The sequence below is a fragment of the Callithrix jacchus genome, chromosome 14, assembly GCF_049354715.1.
Source record: "Callithrix jacchus isolate 240 chromosome 14, calJac240_pri, whole genome shotgun sequence".
NCBI lineage: Eukaryota > Metazoa > Chordata > Mammalia > Primates > Cebidae > Callithrix > Callithrix jacchus.
In genome coordinates this window covers 4,526,536-4,545,819 of record NC_133515.1, presented here as the reverse complement: position 1 = coordinate 4,545,819, position 19,284 = coordinate 4,526,536, and the positions used below count along the sequence as shown (strand labels likewise).

At 49.5% G+C, this 19,284-nt stretch overlaps 1 protein-coding gene across 3 annotated transcripts in view; it reads left to right on the top strand.

Annotated features, from left to right (window-relative positions):
- LOC144576385 (CAP-Gly domain-containing linker protein 2-like) overlaps nucleotides 1-19,024 on the top strand; it is a 67,307-nt gene extending 48,283 nt beyond the window's left edge. For all 3 annotated transcript variants that reach the window (XM_078348383.1, XM_078348384.1, XM_078348385.1), the window contains 2 exons: nucleotides 10,499-11,046; nucleotides 18,383-19,024. In XM_078348383.1, coding sequence (XP_078204509.1) covers nucleotides 10,499-10,989 — 491 coding nt within the window. In that variant the 3' untranslated portion in view covers nucleotides 10,990-11,046; nucleotides 18,383-19,024. The remainder of the gene's footprint in view (nucleotides 1-10,498; nucleotides 11,047-18,382) is intronic.
- Nucleotides 19,025-19,284: the final 260 nt, after the last annotated feature.

The window sequence follows — 19,284 nt, the reverse complement described above, 5'->3', positions numbered from 1 at the left end:
GATTATAGGCATGTGTCACAGCATCTGACTAATTTTTGTATGTTAGTAGAGAGGGGTTTCACCTTGTTGGCGAGGCTGGTCTTCAATTTCTGACCTCAGGTGATCACCCCTCCCCAGCCTCCCAAAGTGCTGGGATTACAGGCGTGAGCCACCACACCTAGTTGAGATTATGCTTTTTTGAAGATGGATCAGTCATTAAGTTGTAAGAGCCCTACTGCACCCTGGAACTGTAGCACTCCGCACAGCTGTGGGGTGAGAGGACAGCCACTCCTGAGCTGGTTTTGTTCTGGGTCAAAAGAGGTGACATAGTGGTTCATATCTATAATGCCAGCATTTGGGGAGGCCAAGATGGGAGAATTACTTGAGCTGAGGAGTTTGAAACCATCCTGGGCAATACAGCAAGAGTCCATCCTGCAAAGACATTTTTAAAATTAGCCATACATGGTGGGCACAAATGCCTGTACTTCCAGCTACTCGGGAGGCTGAGACAGGAGGATCCCTTGAGATTAGGAGTTGGAGACTGCAGTAAGCCATGATTCCAGCTTGGGCAACAGAGTGAGATCTTGTCTCTAAAAAAGAAAAAGAAGCTAGGTGTGGTGGCTCACACCTGTAGTCCCAGCACTCTGAGAGGCCTAGGTAGGCACATCACCTGAAGTTGGGAGTTCAAGACCAACATGGAGAAACTCCGTCGTCTCTACTAAAAATACAAAATTAGCTGGGTGTGATGGTGCATGCCTGTAATCCCAGCTACTTGGGAGGCTGAGGCAGGAGAATCACTTGAACCTGGGAGATGGAGGTTGCAGTGAGCTGAGATCACGCCACTGCACTCCAGCCTGGGCAACAAGAGCAAAACTCCAACTCAAAAAAAAAAAAAGAGTGATAAGCCTAGAATGTCTTTAATGTTTTCCCAACTGGGGACATCACATCTGCCGTCAGTGCTTCAGTTTCCCGACTAGTACCTAGATGCCTTGTCTGCTCTGACATTCTGAGTGGTGGGTAGGCATCTGTTCAGAGAGGAAGGCAGATCTGGACTTGGACCAAGCACCAGAGGGCAGTGGGTGAATTTCAGGCCTCAGGTCAAGGGAGCTGTGGACCAGGGATTTCTGAGGGCCAGGGTTGCTAGAAGGTACCAGACTTAACTGGAGGGGATCTGATGGGAGTCTGGGTCCCCTAACTTGCACCAGAAGGAACTCCAGCCCTGCCTGCAAGGGGCTGAGGCAGTCCATGCTCTGGAGGTTGACCACCATTGGTAGCTGTGCACTGCCCAGCCAGGCCACACCCCTGCCTGCAGCAACACTGAGTTAAATTAGGGAGACTCAGCCGGGCGCAGTGGCTCACACCTATAATCCTGACACTTTGGGAGGCCAACGTGGGTGGATCACTTGAGGTCAGGAGTTTGAGACTAGCCTGGGCAAACATGGTGAAAGCCTCTCCAGTAAAAATACAAAAATTAGGTGTGGTGGGGCAAGCCTGTAATCCCAGATACTCTGGAGGCTGAGGAAGAAGAATTGCTGGAACCTGGGAGGCAGATGTTGAAGTGAGCTGAAATAGCACCACTACACTCCAGCCTGGGCAACAGAGCACAACTCTGTCTCAAAAAAAAAGGAAACCCAGGACAACAAAATGGGGCTGTTCAGGTTATGCTGGAAAAAAGTGGTGACTAAAGCAGAAGAGACCCTCTACCCAGGTGGCTGCTGTAATATTCCATCTGCAGAACATTCTAGTAGGTCATTAAAACCTAAAGGGGGCTGGGCATGGTGGCTCATGCCTGTAATCCCAGCACTTTGGGAGGCTGATAAAGGCAGATTCCTTGAAGACAGGAGTTGGAGATCAGCCTGGGCACTATAGTGAGACCCCATCTCTAAAAAATTTTTTTTAATTAGCTGGGCATGGTGGTTGGTAGTGGTACACGCCTGTAGTCCCAGCTACTCAGGAGGCTGAAGTGGGAGAGTCACCTGAGCCCAGGAGTTTGAGGCTGCAGTGAGCTATGATCACATCACCTCACTTCAGCCTGGGCAACAGAGTGAGATCCTGACTCTAAAACACACACACACACACACACACACACACACACACACACACATCCCTAAAGAGAAATGCAAATATATGCCCTTGGTAGACATTTGGAAAATATGGAAATCTAACAACCCAGATGCCTATTCATTTTTATGATTATACATTTCTTCCAGATTTCCCCCCAAGCTTTTACATCTAATAGTCCTTTCTATAAATTTACACACTTAACCTTAAAATATAAAGAGTGCCCATGTCTTTAAAAAACTCTGTTCCCTCATTAGTCTGTATCATGTTTATGTAACTCCCCTGTCCCCCAATGATGGACATTTGAGCAGCCCTTCACACCGTGGACACCTAACACTAGGGTCACTCTTTTATTTTGAGATGGAGTCTCGCTTTGTCTCCCAGGCTGGAGTGCAGTCATATGATCTCAGCTCACCACAACCTCTGCCTCCTGGGTTCAATCGACTCCTGCCTCAGCCTTTCAGGTGGCCAGAGTTACAGACACCTGCCACCATGCCAAGCTAATTTTTGTATTTTTATTAGCGATGGGGTTTCGCCATGTTGGCAAGGCTGGTCTTGAACTACAGACCTCAGGTGATCCACTTTCCTCGGCTTCCCAAAGTGCTGGGATTACAGGCATCAGCCACCACGCCTGACCATGTCACACTTACGATTTGTTGGGTGCAAAGCCCACTCATATTATCCATGTCATCTCCCCCAGTAGCAAGCCTTATTGGAGGGGACTGAGGCTCAAAGAGATTAAGCAGTTTTCTCAAGGTCACACAGCATAGTGTGGCAGAGATTTGAACCTAAGTCTTTACCATTTTATTATACTTCAGAACCCAGGGCAGACTCTACCACCAGCCTAGGGCTTGGTGTAAATCTCTGAAGCAGGTTGTGGCCATGTCTTCTTTCCCCACCATCCCTCTTGTCTGGTCCACCCTGGGTGGCTCTGTGCTGTCCCCTCCTGGATACCAGCAGCTATTACACTGGTCCTGTCTGTGTAAACCTTCAGGCTTATAGTTAATCCTTTGGGTTCATTTATTTGTACAACAAAAAATGGAGGTCCAGGCGCAGTGGCTCACACCTGTAATCCCAGTACTTTGGGAGGCCAAGGTGGGTGGATCACCTGAGGTCAGGAGATCGAGACCATCCTGGCCAACATGATGAAAACCTGTCTCTACTAAAAATACAAAAAGTAGCTGGGCATGGTGTAGTGAGCCTGTAATGCCAGCTACTAGGGAGGTTGAGGCAGGAGAATTGCTTGAACCCAGAAGGTGGAGATTTCAGTGAACTGAGATCACACCACTGCACTCCAGCCTGGTGACAGAGGGAGAATCCATCTCAAAAAAAAAAAGAAAATATTAGCTTGGCATGGTGGTGGATACTTGGAATCGCAGCTACTCGGGAGGCTGAGGCAGGAGAATCACTTGAACTCGGGAGGTGGAGGTTGCAGTGAGCCAAGATTGTGCCACTGCACCCCAACCTGGGTGACAGAGCAAGACTCTCTGTCTCAGAAAAAAGGTGGCTAGGCATGGTGGTTTACTCCTGTAATCCCAATATTTTGGGAGGCTGAAGTGAGTGGATCCCCTGAGGTCAGGAGTTCCAGACTAGCCTGACCAACATGGAGAAACCCCATGTCTTTTAAAAAATACAAAATTAGCCAGGCATGGAGGTGCATGCCTGTAACGCCAGCTACTCGGGAGACTGAGGCAGGAGATTCACTTGAACTCAGGAGTCTATGGTTGTGGTGAGTTGAGATCCTGCCATTGCACTCTACCCTGGACAACAAGTGGAAAACTCTCTCAAAAAAAGGAGAGGGGTGGAAAGCCGGAAGCTGAAGCCCAGGGAGAAACTTTTACTAAAGGAGGTGAAGGGTTGCACCAGCCTCTGTAGGAGGTCAGCCCTAAAGCCTGAGACCAGACAAAGGGGCTAAGCAGCAGGTTACAATGGGAGGGTCAAAGTTGTTTGGCGGGGAAGTGTTGGAGGCCAGAGTGGAATAGTGGGCTGAGAAGAGAATGAGAGAGCCAAGAATCTGCCAAGGACAGATCACCCTTTAGAGGTCAGGAGAGAATGAGCAAGTGTGGAGGATGAAGTGGAAGCAGAGAGGACTTTTTATTTTTTGAGTGGGGGGTACAGTCTTGCTCTGTCACCCAGGCTGGAGTACACTGGCACAGTCTCAGCTCACTGCAATCTCCACCTCCCAGGTTCAAGTGATTCTCCTGCCTCAACCTCCCAAATAGCTGGGATTACAGGCACCTGCCACTACTCTCAGCTATTTTTTGTAGTTTTTAGTAAAGACAGGGTTTCACCATGTTGGCCCTCAGATGATCTGCCCACTTCTTCCTGTCTTAGACTCCCAAAGTGCTGGGATTACAGATGTGAACCACTATACCCAGCCAAGAGAGGGTTTTAGAGATAGGAGCAGCAACAACATGATCTTCAGCAGATTCAGTAGAGAGGGAGGTGAGTGATGGGAGAGGAAGGAGGGTAGGGGAATAATGAGAAAAGTGGCACTCTGCTTAGAAAGGGAATGGAGCCATGTGCAGTGGCTCATGCCTGTAATCTAGCATTTTGGGATGTCAAGGCAGGAAGGTCACTTGAGCTCAGGAGTTTGAGATCATCCTGGGCCACATGGTGAGACCCCATCTCTATTTTTTAAAAAAAGAAGAAACAGTATGGGCCAGGTGCAGTGGCTCATGCCTGTAATCCCAGCACATTTGGAGGGCAAGGTGGGCAAATCATTAGGCCAGTCCCTGCAGAGATGAGGAGCTGGGATATCCCCTTCTCCCATGCTGCATGTCCACGTGTGCCTGATCCTGTGGTGCAGACTTTTCTTCCTTCCTTCCTTCCTTCCTTCCTTCCTTCCTTCCTTCCTTCCTTCCTTCCTTCCTTCCTTCCTTCCTTCTTTCTCTCTCTCTCTCTGTCTTTCTTTCTTTCTGATGGAATCTCACTCTTTTGCCAGGCTAGAGTGCAGTGGGTGGCAGGATCTTGGCTCACTGCAACCTCCGCCTCCTGAGTTCAAGTGATTCTCCTGCCTAAGCCTCCCGAATAGCTGGGACTACAGTCACATGCTACCATGTCCAGCTAATTTTTGTATTTTTAGTAGAGATGGGGTTTCACCATGTTCGCCAGGCTGGTCTCAATCTCTTGATCTCGTGCTCTGCCTACCTTGGCCTCCCAAAGTGCTAGGATTACAGATAGGAACCACTGCACTCAGTAGGTCTGATCTTTTTAATTATTCTCTGACCCTGTGGTATAGCTATCCTTGCCAGCTTGAGGGGATTCTGGGAAGGCAGCGGCCCACCTCTCCTTCCCCAGGTCAGGGGCTTCAGACCCCAGGTATGGAGCAGAGCTGCTAACTTCCTGTGTGACTCCAACAAGTCAGGCTTGCTTACCTTGGCCTCAGTTTCCCTATTTGTAAAATTGGGTGTATGACCAGGTGAGAAAGAAGAATGGGCTGTCATGGGTGGGAGGTGGTGGGGCAGAGATGCCTGCCAGCCTGGAGTGTGGAGGGCCTGCAAGGCCTGGCTTTGCAGCATGGACTGGACCCTTCAGGCCTGGCCCTGGCAAGCTCTTCTGCTGATGTCCCTATGGCTGAGGAGCCTGTACAGTCCCACTGGCCAGGGCCAAGCTCTTGGCGGGCTCCAGCTTTATCTAGGACATTCCCACATCATCTTCTCTCTAAGCTTTCAATTTTTGTCTCAATTTAAGGAAATACATCAAATTACATGCTGCTAGCTGGGTGCAGTGGCTCACACCTATAATCCTAGCACTTTGGAAGGCCAAGGCAGGAGGGTCGCTTGCATCCAGAAGTTTGAAACCATCCTAAGAAACATAATGCGATCTCGTCTCTACAAAAAATAAAAAAAATTGCTGGACATGGTAGCGTGTGCCGGTAGTCCCAGCTACTTGGGAGGCTGAGGTGGGAAGATCACTTGAGCCTGGTAGTTGGAGGCTACAGTAGGCTATGATTTTGCAACTGTACTCCATCCTGGGCAATGGAGTGAGACTCTGTCTCAAAAGAAAAAAAATGTGTTGCTGAAGAAGATCATTCCACTTAACACTCATCTCTCACCCCCCATAATTGTTTGAGGCCCATTTTGAGAAGCTCAGCTGTGGGTGAAAGGTCTGCTAGGCAGAGGGCTGTGATCCCATTTTCAGGGGGTACAAGTGGAGAAAGGCCAGAATCATCAAATGCAGTGACACCACTTGTCATTGTTCTCTTTGATCTCCTGCTAAGCCTGTCTCTACTATGGGGCGTCCTATCACGCAGTGGGTGCTGTGGTGAGATGGGCTTCCTGGAGAAGATGACCTGAGCCAGGCCTGGATGGTAGTTTAGGGTTGACCTCTGCAGAGTGCACTGGGGGGACATGGGGAGGGACTGAACAGTGGCAGGCACAGGAATAGGTCTCTTTTAGCCTTCTCAAGAACCAGTACCATCACTTTTGAGCTGTGTGATCTTAGAAAAGTTAACCCACAATCTCTGATCGTGGATAAGTTAACTTGCTGTCTCTGATCTTGGATGAGTTAACTTGCTACCTGTGATACTGGATAAGTTAACTTACTATCTCTGATCTAGATAAGTCAACTTACTGTCTCTGATCTTGGATAAGTTAATGGTGTCTTTGGGCCTCCATTTTTTTTTCCTTTCTTTCTTTTTCTGAATGAAAATCTTGCACCGTCACTCAGGCTGGAGTGCAGTGGTGAAATCTCAGCTCACTAAACCTTCTGCCTCCCAGGTTCAAGTGATTCTTCTGTCTCAGCCTCCCAAGTAGCTGGGATTACAGGCACCTGCCGCCACACCCAGCTGATTTTTTGTATTTTTAGTAGAGACGTGGTTTCATAGTATTGGCCAGGCTGGTCTTGAACTCCTGGCCTCAAGTGATCCACCTACCTCGGCCTCCCAAAGTGCTGGGATTACAGGCATGAGCCACCTCGCCTGGCTGGGTTTAGTAATTCTCAGCATGCCATTTTCCCTGCCTCCTCTCTCTCTCCTGCCCTCTCTCTCTCTCTCTCTCTCTGTCCCTCCCCACTATCTCTCTCTCTCCCCCCGTCCCATCTCTCTCTCTCTCCCCACCATCTCTCTCTCTCTTTCTTTCTCTGTCTCTCTCTCTCTTTCTCTGTCTCTGTCTCTTTGTCTCTCTCTCTCTCACACACACACATGCACACATAATTTCTTTTTCTCCATTTGAAGTAAGTTGCAATCACCTTGACTATTTATTCATGCCTAAATATTTCAATGCACCTCTCCTAAGAAAAACATTATATATGTTACATATTCACAATAGTATATTCATACTTATAAAACTTAATTCCCTCTTATCTAATGTATGGTCTTTATTCAAATTCCTAAAAATGTCTTCTATGCCTGTTCTCCTCTATGATATTATCATTTTTCACTGGTTGATGCCTTTCAAAAAAATTTTTTAAGACAGAGTCTCGCTTTTGCCCAGGCTGGAGTGCAGTGGCAAGTCATAGCTTACTGCAGCCTGGACCTTCTAGCCTCAAGCCGTCCTCCCACCTCAGCCTCCTGAGTGGCTGGGACTACAAGCACATGTGCTACCATGCCCAGCTAATTTTTTATTTTTGTTGAGTTAGAATCTGAATCTGTTGCTAAGGTTGAAGTACAGTGGCATGATCAAAGCTCACTGCAGCCTCCAATTCCTGGGCTCAAGCAATCCTCTTGCATCAGCCTCCAAAGTAGCTGGGATGACAGCTGGATGCCACTGCACTGGTTATTCTTCAGTTTTTCTGTAGACAGTCTCTCTGTGTTGCCCAAGGCTATTTTCCAACTCCCACCCTCAAGTGATCCTTCTCCCTTGACCTCCCAAAGTGCTAAGATTACAGGTGTGAGACACCATGCTAGGCTCACGACTTAATTTTTTTTTTTGAGGCACAGTGACATAATCTTAGCTCACTGCAACCTCCACCTCCCGGTTCAAGCGATTCTCCCGCCTCAGCCTCCTGAGTAGCTGAGACAACAGGCATGTGCCATCATGCCTGGTTGATTTTTGTATTTTTAGTAGAGATGGGGTTTCACCATGTTGGACAGGATAGTCTTGATCTCCTGATATCATGATCTGCCGGCCTCTGCCTCCCAAAGTTCTGGGATTACAGGCATGAGCCACCATGCCTGAGGAGGTGGGAAAGTCAGCTCTGTGACTTTCTGAGGCAAGAGGTCATGGGAAATACCCACACCTCCATTTAAGGTGAAGTCCCTCTCCCCATCCCCTGGGTCCCATACTTTGGGTCCCTTCCTCAATTACAGAGGTGGCATGGCAAGCTGATTTGTAGCTGCTGGCATGTGCACTCTATCACCTTTCCAGGCCCCGTTTGGCCATGCCTCTTGTCCACAGGGTCTGACCTAGTAGGTACTCAGGAAATGGAATCCATCCTGGTGAGACTGGGTAAGTATGGAAAAGGCCAGTCCCCACTTCCTCAGGCAGGGCAGGACCCGCATCCTTGCAGACAGAGAGGACAATGGGTCATCTGGGCACCCTCATTATCTCTACCAGCTACAGGACTATGCTGTCAGCTTTAGCCACCCTCCCCTGGTGTTCCTAGGCCCTTGTCATGCTTTCAACTTGAATTTTGGAGTCAATTCCTTTGTATCTCTTGTCTGAGCAGGAATCACTGTCCAGGGAGTGGATCAACTACATGTAGGAGGTTTATTTTAATTTTTTGGTTTGTTTGTTTTTTTTTGTTTTGTGTGTATTTTTTTATCCTGAGATGGAGTTCCACTCTTGTCACCCAGGCAGGAATGCAATGGCCCATCTCAGCTAACTGCAACATCCACCTCCTGGATTCAGCTGATTCTCTTGCCTCAGCTTCCAGGCCTCCAGAGTAGTTGGGATTACAGGCACTGGCCACCATACCCAGCTAAATTTTTTTTGTAAAGACACAGTTTCAACATGTTAGTCAGGCTGGTTTTGAACCCCTGACCTCAAGTGATCTGCCTGCTTTGGCCTCCCAAAGTGCTAGAATTACAGGCATGAGCCACAGTATCTGGCTGTTTTTTGTTTTTTGAGACAGAGTCTTGCTCTTTCACCCAGGCTGGAGTGAAGTGGCATGATCTCAACTTACTGAAACTTCTTCCTCCTGAGTTTAAGTGATTCTCCTGCCTCATCCTCCTGAGTAACTTGGATTACAGACACCTGCCACCATGCCTGGTTAATTATGATATTTTTAGTAGAGACAGGTTTTTGCTATGTTGGCCAGGCTGCTCTTGAACTCTTGACCTCAAGTGATCTGCCTACCTCAGCCTCCCAAAGTGCTGAGATTACAGGCATGAGTCACCATGCCCAGCCTATTTTAATGATTTTTTTAGAGATGGGGTCTCACTCTGTTGCTCAGGCTGGAGTGCAGCAATGCAATCATGGGGCTCTCACCACTTGCACAACACCTGGGTCCCACATGGGGAATATGGGGTGGGGTTTCTCTGGTCAACAGATGAGGGCCAGAGCCCACCCAGTGGAAAGGTGGCTCATAACCCTTGAGAACCACTTCAGCCCTGGCCCGGGACTTAAAGTTTCCTTGAGCAGTGGGAAGCCATTGCTGCTGCTGCTGCTGCTGCTGCTGCTGCTGCTGCTGCTGCTTCTTCTTCTTCTTCTTCTTCTTCTTCTTCTTCTTCTTCTTCTTCTTCTTCTTCTTCTTCTTCTTTTTGAGATGAAGTCTTTCTCTTTCCTTCAGGCTAGAGTGCAGTGGTATGATTTCTACTCACTGCAGCCTCTACCTCCTGGATTCAAGTGATTCTCCCACCTCAGCTTCCTGAGTAGCTGGAATTATAGGCACATGCCAACACACTCAGCTAATTATTTTATTTTTACTAGAGACAGGGTTTCACCATGTTGGTCTGGCTGGTCTTGAACTCCCAACTTCAGGTGATCCAGCGGCCTCAACCTCCTGAAGTGCTGGGATGACAGGCATAACCCATTACACCCAGCCTGGAAACATTGCTTCAGAGGGCATAATTTCCTGGGGACTGTCTGGAGGGCTGGAGTAGTAGGGGGAGACAGCCCACCATGCCTGCCTCAGTTTCCATGGTGAGAACTCATTTCTACAAAAAATGCAGAAATTGCCCAGTGGAATGGCAGGTGTCTGTGGTTTCAGCTACTCAGGAGGCTGAGGTAGGAGGATTGCTGGAGCCCCAGAAGTCAAGGCTGCAGTGAGCCATGATCTGGCCAATGCACTCTAGCCTGGGTGACAGACCAAGACCCTGTCTCAAAAAGTAAATAAATATGGGTTGAATGTGGTCACTCACACCTATAATCCTAGCACGTTGGGAAGCCGAGGTGGGCAGATCACTTGAAGTCAGAAGTTCAAGACTAGCCTGGCCCACATGGTGAATTCCCATCTCTACCAAAAAATACAAATCAGCCACTTCCAAACCCTAGACTCTGTGCTCCTGTGGCCACCCAGGCACCAGTCTGAGGCCAACCCTAACAGCCACCTCCTTCCCTCTTCTTCTTCTCTGCAGGCTCCACCCTGTACAAGCAGTCATCAGGACCCTCCTTCTCCCTGGCCACAGCTGCTGCCCCTGAGAAGCCAGGCCCCAAGTCAGCAGAAGTGGGCGATGACTTCCTGGGGGACTTTATGGTGGGCAACCAGTCTGGTGTGAAGCCAGATATGGTGCAGTACCTGGGTGAGATGCAGTTGGCACCAGGCCAGTGGGCCTGTGTGGTGCTGGATGACCCAGTGGGCAAGAATGATGGTGTGGTGAGCAGTGTGCACTACTTCAAGTGCCCAGCCCTCCAGAGCATCTTCATGTGGCCCTTCCAGCTGCCCTGGCAGCCCATGGCTGAGGACTTGGGTAGTGATGCCCACTCTGTGGAGCTGCTGACTACCCAGAACCTGTCACTGCATTTGGGCATGGCCACGCCCCTGCTAAGCAGCCACATCATCCTGCTGCGGGAGAGCATCCTCAACAACTCCATGAAGGTGGTCAATGAGTGGGGCTCCCACCTCTAGGACAGTGGCTCTGTGAAGCTGGGCAATAAGGACCTGTGCCTGGGGGACTGCGTGCTGGTGAGTGTGGGCAGTACTGGGCTCTGGACCGAGACTCCCTTCCTTCCCCTGCTCCATCCCACATGTCCAAGCTGGACCCCTGAGGCTGGCAGAAATGGGACTCGAAGGGGGCTTGGACAGTGTCCAGCCTGGGACACCTGTTCCTTATCAGGACCATACAGAGTGACAAAACAGACAGGTAATGTGGGCTCTGGAGACTGTTGTTGTGTGACCCTGGGAAAGTGTCTTAAACCTTCTGGGCCTCACTCTTTGTATTGGTAAAATAGAATTTTCTTTTTTGGAGATGGAGTTTTGCTTTTGTCACCCAGGCTGGAGTGCAGTGGCATGATTTCAGCTCATTGCAACCTCCACCTCCCGGGTTCAAGTGATTCTCATGCCTCAGCCTCCCAAGTAGCTGGGATTACAGGCTCCCAACATCATGCCTGGCTAATTTTTGTATTTTTAGTAGAGACAGGGTTTCACCGTGTTGACCAACTCCTGACCTCAGGTGATCTACCTGCCTCAGCCTCCCAAAGTGCTGGATTACAGGTGTGAGTCACTGTGCCAGACCAAAATGGGAATTTTAATCATACCTTACTCATAGTTAGAAATGTGTTAAAATATATCAGTTGTCTAGACAGTGCCTAATACTAAATACCCCATACATTTTGGCTATTACTGATATTATTTATTGATCCATCCCATCCACATGCATGTGCCAGGCATGTACTGGAAAAGTCTGGGAACTGGGGTTCTCAGGGCCCTTGGTCCTGGCTGGGCACAGTGCTTCATGCTTACAATCCCAGCACTTTGGAAGGCTGAGATAGAAGGATCCCTTGAGCCCAGGAGTTCAGGATCAGCCTGGACAACATTGTGAGACCCCATCACTACAAAAAATACAAAAAAATGTAATAACTGGGCATGGTGGCACACACTTGTAATCCCAGCTACTCAGGAGGCTGAGGTGGGAGGATGGCTTGAGCCTGGGAGGCAGAGATTGAAGTGAGCCAAGATTGTGCCACTGCACTCCATCCTGGGTGTCAAAGCCAGACCCTGTTTCAATAATAATAAGGCTGGGTGAGGTGGCTCACATCTGTAATACCAGCACTTTGGGTGTCAAAGCCAGACCCTGTTTCAATAATAATAAGGCTGGGTGAGGTGGCTCACATCTGTAATACCAGCACTTTGGGAGGCCAGGGTGGGCAGATCACCTGATGTCAAGAGTTTGAGACCAGCTTGACCAACATGGTGAAACCATGTCTTTACTAAAAATACAAAAATTAGCCAGGTGTGGTGATGCATGCCTGTAATCGCATCTACTCTGGAGGCTGAGGCAGGAGAATAACTTGAACCCGGGATGTGGAGGTTGCAGTGATCTCAGATTATGTCACTGCACTCCAGCCTGGGTAACAGAGACTCCATCTCAAAAAATAATAGGCCGGGCGTCATGGCTCACGCCTGTAATCCCAGCACTTTGGGAGGCTGAGGTGGGCGGATCATGAGGTCAAGAGATCAAGACCATCCTGGCCAACATGGTGAAACTCGATCTCTACTAAAAATACAAAAAAAATTATCTGGGCATGGTGGTGTGAGCCTGTGGTCCCAACTACTCAGGAGGCTGAGGCAGGAGAATTGCTTGAAGCTGGGAGGAGGAGGTTGCAGTGAGCTGTGATTGTGCCACTGCACAGCCCAGCACCTCGTGACAGAGCAAGACTCTGTCTAAAAAAAAAAAATACAGTGTCTCAGGTCCTGCTGCCCAGGGAGAATTCACTTGTCATGGGGTGGGGCCCAGGAGCCTGGGAGTTGAATAGCAGGTGTTGGCAGCAGCTGTGCTACCTGCTGTCCTTGCTTCACAGGTGGGTGGAGTAAAATCAGGAGCTGGATGGTACAGGTGTGACACCAACTCTTTGGCAGCTCATGGACTGGAACCTGGGATCTTTCCAGTGAATTTTCCTCCACCCATCCCAGCTCTGCCTTTTGAGGGCTTCAAGTCTCTTGCATTATTATTATTATTTTAATAATTTCAACTTGTAGGCCAGGCATGGGGGCTCACGGCTGTAATCCCAGCACTTTTGGAGGTGGAGGCAGGGGGATCATTTGAGGTCGGGAGCTCAAGACCAGCCTGGTCAACATGGAGAAACCCTTTCTCTACTAAAAATATAAACATTAGCCAGGCATGGTGGTGGACACCTGTAGTTACAGCTACTCAGGAGGCTGAGGCAGGAGCCTCACTTGAACTCCAGAGGCAGAAGCTGCAGTGAGCTGTGATTGCACCACTGCACTCCCATCTGGGTGACAGTGAGACTCTGTCTCAAAAAACAATAATAATAATTTTAACTTGTATTTTAAATTCTGGAGGCACAGTGTTGTTACAAAGGTATATTGCATGATGCTGAGGTTTGGGGTACAATTGAGCTTGTCATCCAGGTAGTGAGCATAGCACTCAATAAGTAGTATTTGAGTCCCTCCTTTTCCCCTCTCTCCCTGCTTTTGGAGGCCTCAGTGTCAGTCATTCCTGTCTTTATGTCCATGAGTACCCAACATTTAGCTCCCTCTTACAAGCAAGAACATTCAGTATTTGTTTTTCTGTTTTTGTGTTAATTTGCTTAGGATAATGAGTTCCAGCTCTAACTAAGTTGCTACAAAGGACATGCTCTTGTTCTTTTTTTATGACTGCATAGTATTCCACTGTGTACGTGCACCACATTTCCTTCATCCATTCTACCGCTGATGGACATGTTGATTGATTCCATGTTTTTACTCTTGTGAATGCTGCTACAGTGACCTCATACGTTTCTCACCTTATGAAGGGAAGTTGACTTTTTCAACCCAAAGGATGTATATTTGGGACATTTCTCTTCCTTGTGAGTGTCTGTGTTTTTGGCTGCTGAGAGAAGCATCTGGGCTCCTGTTCCCGTTGCTCCCTGTATTTCAAAATTACCAACCATTCTAGGTGGCCTGGGACTGAGGAGTTTCCCAGGAGATGAAACTTTCTGTGCTAAGCCTGGGAAGGTCCAGTTTGGCCTTCCAAACTGGTCCAGTGTATCAGCAATACATATGAGCAGCTGGTCTGTCCCCTGCATTGCTGTGCATGTGGGAAGTTCAGTCCTCCTGCCACGTGGTGACAGCAAGGATGTGTCTGGAGACAGACAGCCTTCTTCCCCACTGCACACTGGCTGGGCCTGGGACAAGTGCGTTTCTTGTTTCTAAAATCGATGATGCTGGAGGAAGGACCGTAGCTCATGCTGGCCAGTGCCACCATCAGAAGGTTTACTTTTTTTTATTGGGATGGAGTCTCACTCGTTGCCCAGGCTGGAGTCCAATGGCACAATCTCAGCTCACTGCAATCCTGCCTGCCAGGTTCAAGCAGTTCTCCTGCCTTGGCCTCCTAAGTAGTTGGGACTACAGGTACATGCCACCATGTCTGGCTAATTTTTTGTATTTTCAGTAGAGACCTGGTTTCTCATAGCGGCCAGGCTGGTCTCGAACTCCTGACCTCGTGATCCACCAGTGTTGGCCTCCCAAAGTGCTAGGACTACAGGTGTGAGCCACTGCACCCCACTTACTTTTAAAAAAATTTTAATGGTATGCCACTCTGTTGCCCAGACTGGAAAACTCTGCCTCCTGGGTTCCAGGGATTCCTCTGCCTCAGCCTCCCAAGTAACTGGAACTACAGGTGTGTACCACCATATCTGGCTAAATTTTTTATTTTTAGTAGTGTCTGGGTTTCACCATGTTGTCCAGGCCAGTCTCGAACTCCTGAGCTCAAGTGATCTGCCTGCTTCACCCTCTGAAAGTGCTGGGATTACAGACGTGAGCCACTGCACCCAGCCCTGGTATTAGAATTTTATTTTTTATTTAAGAGAAAGTGTCTTGCTCTGTTGCCCAGGCTGGAGTACAATGGTGCCATCATAGCTCACTACAGCCTCAAGCTCCTTGGCTCAAGCAATCCTCCTACCTTGGCCTCCCAAAGTACCAGGACTGTAAGCACAAGCCACCGCATCCAGCCTTCATTTTCTGCTTAGAACCATTCTCACTTTACAAATTGAAAATCTAAGGGTCTCATGACTCAACCAATGTGGTCCTAGCACACCTGTGCCTGGGTCTTATCTTCCCCCTCTCCTTGCTGCATCCTTGCTGCCTCTCCCTCCATATGAGGCCCTGGACATTTGCAATGAGCAGCCATCTTTCTCTATACTCCCCAAGTGTGTCCACCTGGGCTGTAGCTTGGTACAGAGGGTCCTACAAGCCCAGATGACCAGAACAAGAAGCTGGGGATGCCCCGCAGCCCAGCCCAGCCCCCGCTTCTCTCTCTCTCTCTCTGTCCCTCTTTGCTGGAGTCCCTGGTTCCTTCCTAAATGGATTAGAGCCCTTGCTGGAAAGAGCAGACTGCTTTCTGGGGCGGCCAGAAGGCCAGGACTGGATTGCAGTCTGGTGCCTCCTGCTTTGCCCTGATTCAATTTGGGGCTCAGTAGCTGAGAGACTGGCAGCCCTAAGACCTTTCTGGGAAGGGCTCTAGGGACTGGCTTGCAGGGGGTGGCAGGGGAGGGCGATGCCCTCCAGCCCCCAGGCCAGCAGACCTCTCAGCTGGATCTTCTATGAAGTCTGGTCGCATGCAGGACCCTCCGATGGGCTTCATGCCATGAAATGTCCCCAGCCGTGGCCACTGGCCACCTCTTAATTCATCTGTGGGTCCCATCCATGGTCTCTGCATCCCTTAATACAGCAGATTTCAAGCTTCTATAAAATTGCAACCTGAGAGAGGAAATGTCTTTCTATAAACATTTAGCAGCAAACTCAATATACATTTTGTCCAAACATCCACCAGCCAGTTTGTTTGAATCAATAATTATCCACAGCCAAAAAGCAGAGGAGACCCAGAACTGAGGTCAGAGCCAAATTCTGATGTGTCTCTAATTTCTCAGGATGTTTCTGTCCCTGGGATTGGTCACCTTTGGCCTTGTGAATGTGGTGCACTCTGACACCTGTTCGATGTCATTAGCCAATGATCAAAAGATCATGACCTACTGAAAGGCCTGTCTATGGCTGGGACCATACACCTTGGGCCTCATGCACATCGGGCACTGATCCAGGCCCTGGGGTGCAAACAGTAGCAGGTGGACCTTGTTTCTGCCCTCAAAGAGCTTACAGTTGGCAGGGGCAGCCATGGTGGCAGAAGACATCCCAGGCCTGGTGCCATTTGTGGCACCAGCACCACGGTCCTCCTGCTTGGGCCTGCCCCACCCTGTTGGTGCAGAAACTCCTTGTGTGCAGGTGGAAGACAGTAACCAGGTTTACAGGCTCTTTTGGGTCCTCAGCTCTGCTCTCTGTTGGGTGAAGAAACTCCTTGTGTGCAGGTGGGAGACAGTAACCAGGTTTACAGGCTCTTTTGGGTCCTCAGCTCTGCTCTCTGTTGGGTGCAGAAACTCTTTGTGTGAAGGTGGGAATCAACACCAGGTTTACAGGCTCTTTTGGGTCCTCAGCTCTGCTCTGTGTTATTAGTACCCAGCAGAGGCCACACAGAGCATATTGGGACTGAGTCCAGAGAGGGAAAGTGAGCCATCCAGCCTCTGGTCTCTGCCTTCTTTGCTTGTATTGATGTAGGGATAACGGCCAGGAGGGCAGGTGCTGACACAGAGGCAGCCTGGGGGTGGTCCCAAGGTCGAGAAGCAGAGGGGCAGTGTAGTACCAGAGGCTGAGGGAGGCTGATCTTTGAATCTTATGGGTCCTCAGCTAAGCACTGTCATACCCAGCAAGCCTGTGCCATGCCATGGGGAGCCACAATTGGGGACTTAGACTTGAGTAGGATGATGCAGCTCTGTTCTCCAGAAACTCCATTGCAATGGGACAGAGCCATGCCCTGGAGAGCCCCCAACCTGAGACAAAGCAGCCTCTGCCCTGCTGTATCTTTCTATATCCCTGAGGCCAAGTCTCATGGCGAGGAGGAAAACTGAGGCTGGGAGGCCTTGGAGCCGATGGCATTGGCTTCAGGAGCATGTGATTTGAGGCAAAAATGTGATGGCCAAGCTCAGAGGCATGTGAAAAGAAGGGGAAGACATCCCAATCTCCTGACCCAGCTGGGCTTCAGGTTGGGGGCACAGGAGGTGGACCAGCAGGTTGGACAATTAAAAACTTTTATGGGGCAGGGCGCAGTAGTTCATGCCTGTAATTTCAACACTTTGGGAGGCCAAGGCAGGTGGATCATATGAAATCAGGAGTTCAAGACCAGCTTGGTCAACATGGTGAAACCCTGTCTCTACTAAAAATACAAAAATTAGCTGGACAAGTGGTGGCAGCCGCCACGTGAGCCCCACCCCCAGTTACCAGGAAGGCTGAGGCAGGAGAATTGCTTGAACCCAGGCAGGGGAGTTTGCAGTGAGCCAATATTATGCCACTACACTCCAGCCTGGGCAACAGAGTAAGACTCTGTCTCAAAATAAAATTAAATTAAAAATTAAGAAAATAGACTGGGTGTGGTGGCTGACACCTGTAATCCCACACTTTGGGAGGCTAAAGTTGGCAGATCGCCTGAGGTCAGGAGTTCAAGACCAGCCTGGCCAACATGGCAAAATCTTATCTGTATTATAAATACGAAAATTAGCTGGGTGTGGTGGCATGCACCTGTAATCTCAGCTACTTCGGTTGCTGAGGCAGGAGAATAGCTTGAACCTGGGAGGCAGAGGTTGCAGTGAGCCAAGATTGCACCATGGCATTTCAGCCTAGGTGACTGAGGATCACACCACAGCATTTCAGCCTAGTTGACAGAGAAAAACTCCATCTCCAAAGAAAAAAGCTTCACGGAAAACCAGATGACACCAGGGCCAGGAAGAGTGCCTGAGGCAGGAAGAATGGAACCCACACAGATTAGGGAACTGTGAACCCTGGGGCATCTGAGAGTGGCACAGCTTAGAGGACCTGGAACATGGAGTGTGAGGGGGAACTGGAGTGAGGGACAAAAGACCAGAAAACTAGAATACCAGGCTGAGGAGTTAAGAACTAATTTGGGCAGTAGAGAGCCATGGAGGGTATATGAAGAGGAAGGGCTGTGGCCAGACCTGCATACATGGGGAGAGATGGTGGTTGGGCCCTGCCCAACAGACTGGTCATGGTACTGGGCTTGGCTTGGAGGTGCAGACTTGGGAGGTGGCACAGTGTGTAAATTATTCTGCCACCTGTTCCCAGGCCTTTGCAGGCTTTAATCCTGTCACACATAAAGCCCTTGTGCCCAGGGAAGTTTGGCCTTGGATACAGAGGCAGGTCTGTGAGTGTGGGGCCAGGTGGGTTGGGGTGGGTGGCCGACACATGAGCCATGCCCCCTGCCTCATACCCACTACCACTGCCTCCTCCCTCCCCACAGGTGACTATGGTCTTGCTGGGCAAGTGCTGTGACATCCCCACCAGCAGCTGTGGACTTAACCGCTGGAACTCTGCTTTCTCCCTCAAAGATGAGATCATCACCAGTCTCATGTCTGCCTTAGACTCCATGGTGAGTGTCCCTGCCCTCCCAGGAGGATGGGACATGGTTAGCACCCCCACCCTGCCTTGTAGCTCAGTCCTACCTCGGCCACTTGGAGCTTTCACTGACCTGAGCCTCAGTTTCCCTGACTGCAGCTAGGGCCACAATGCCTGGGTCAAGGGTGGGAGACTTAAATGAGATTCAGTACATAAAAATCTAGCCCTGGCAGGCTGAGTCCGGTGATTCATGCCTGTAATCCCAGCACTTTGGGAGGCTGAGATGGGCAGATCACGAGGTCGGGACTTGGAGACGAACCAGCCTGACCAACATGGACAAACCCTGTCTCTACTGAAAATACAAAATTAGCCAGGTGTGTTGGCACATGCCTGTAATCCCAACTACTTGGGAGGCTGAGATAGGAGAATCACTTGAACCTGAAGGGCAGAGGTTGCAGTGAGCCAAGACTGCATCATTGCACTCCATCCTGGGCAACAGATTGAGACTGTCTCAATTTAAAAAATTTTTAATAAAAATGAAATAAAATACCTGTCTAACATTCGTTAGCTGCACCCCTGCATTTTAGGATGATGAAGCACAGAGAGGGTAGTACCTTGCCTGAAGCATGACCAGTTTTTAAAGTTAATTCCTGGGTAAAAAGTCTCCCTGAAAAACAAAGGGTCTTCTTCAAGCTCTTCCTGGTGTAGGTGGCTCAAGGGCTGCTTAGCTGGTGTTTGGGGCAGAGATGGGAGACACCCCTGGGAAAGTGGCTGGGTGCCACACTCTCTCCATGACCCCTACCCTAT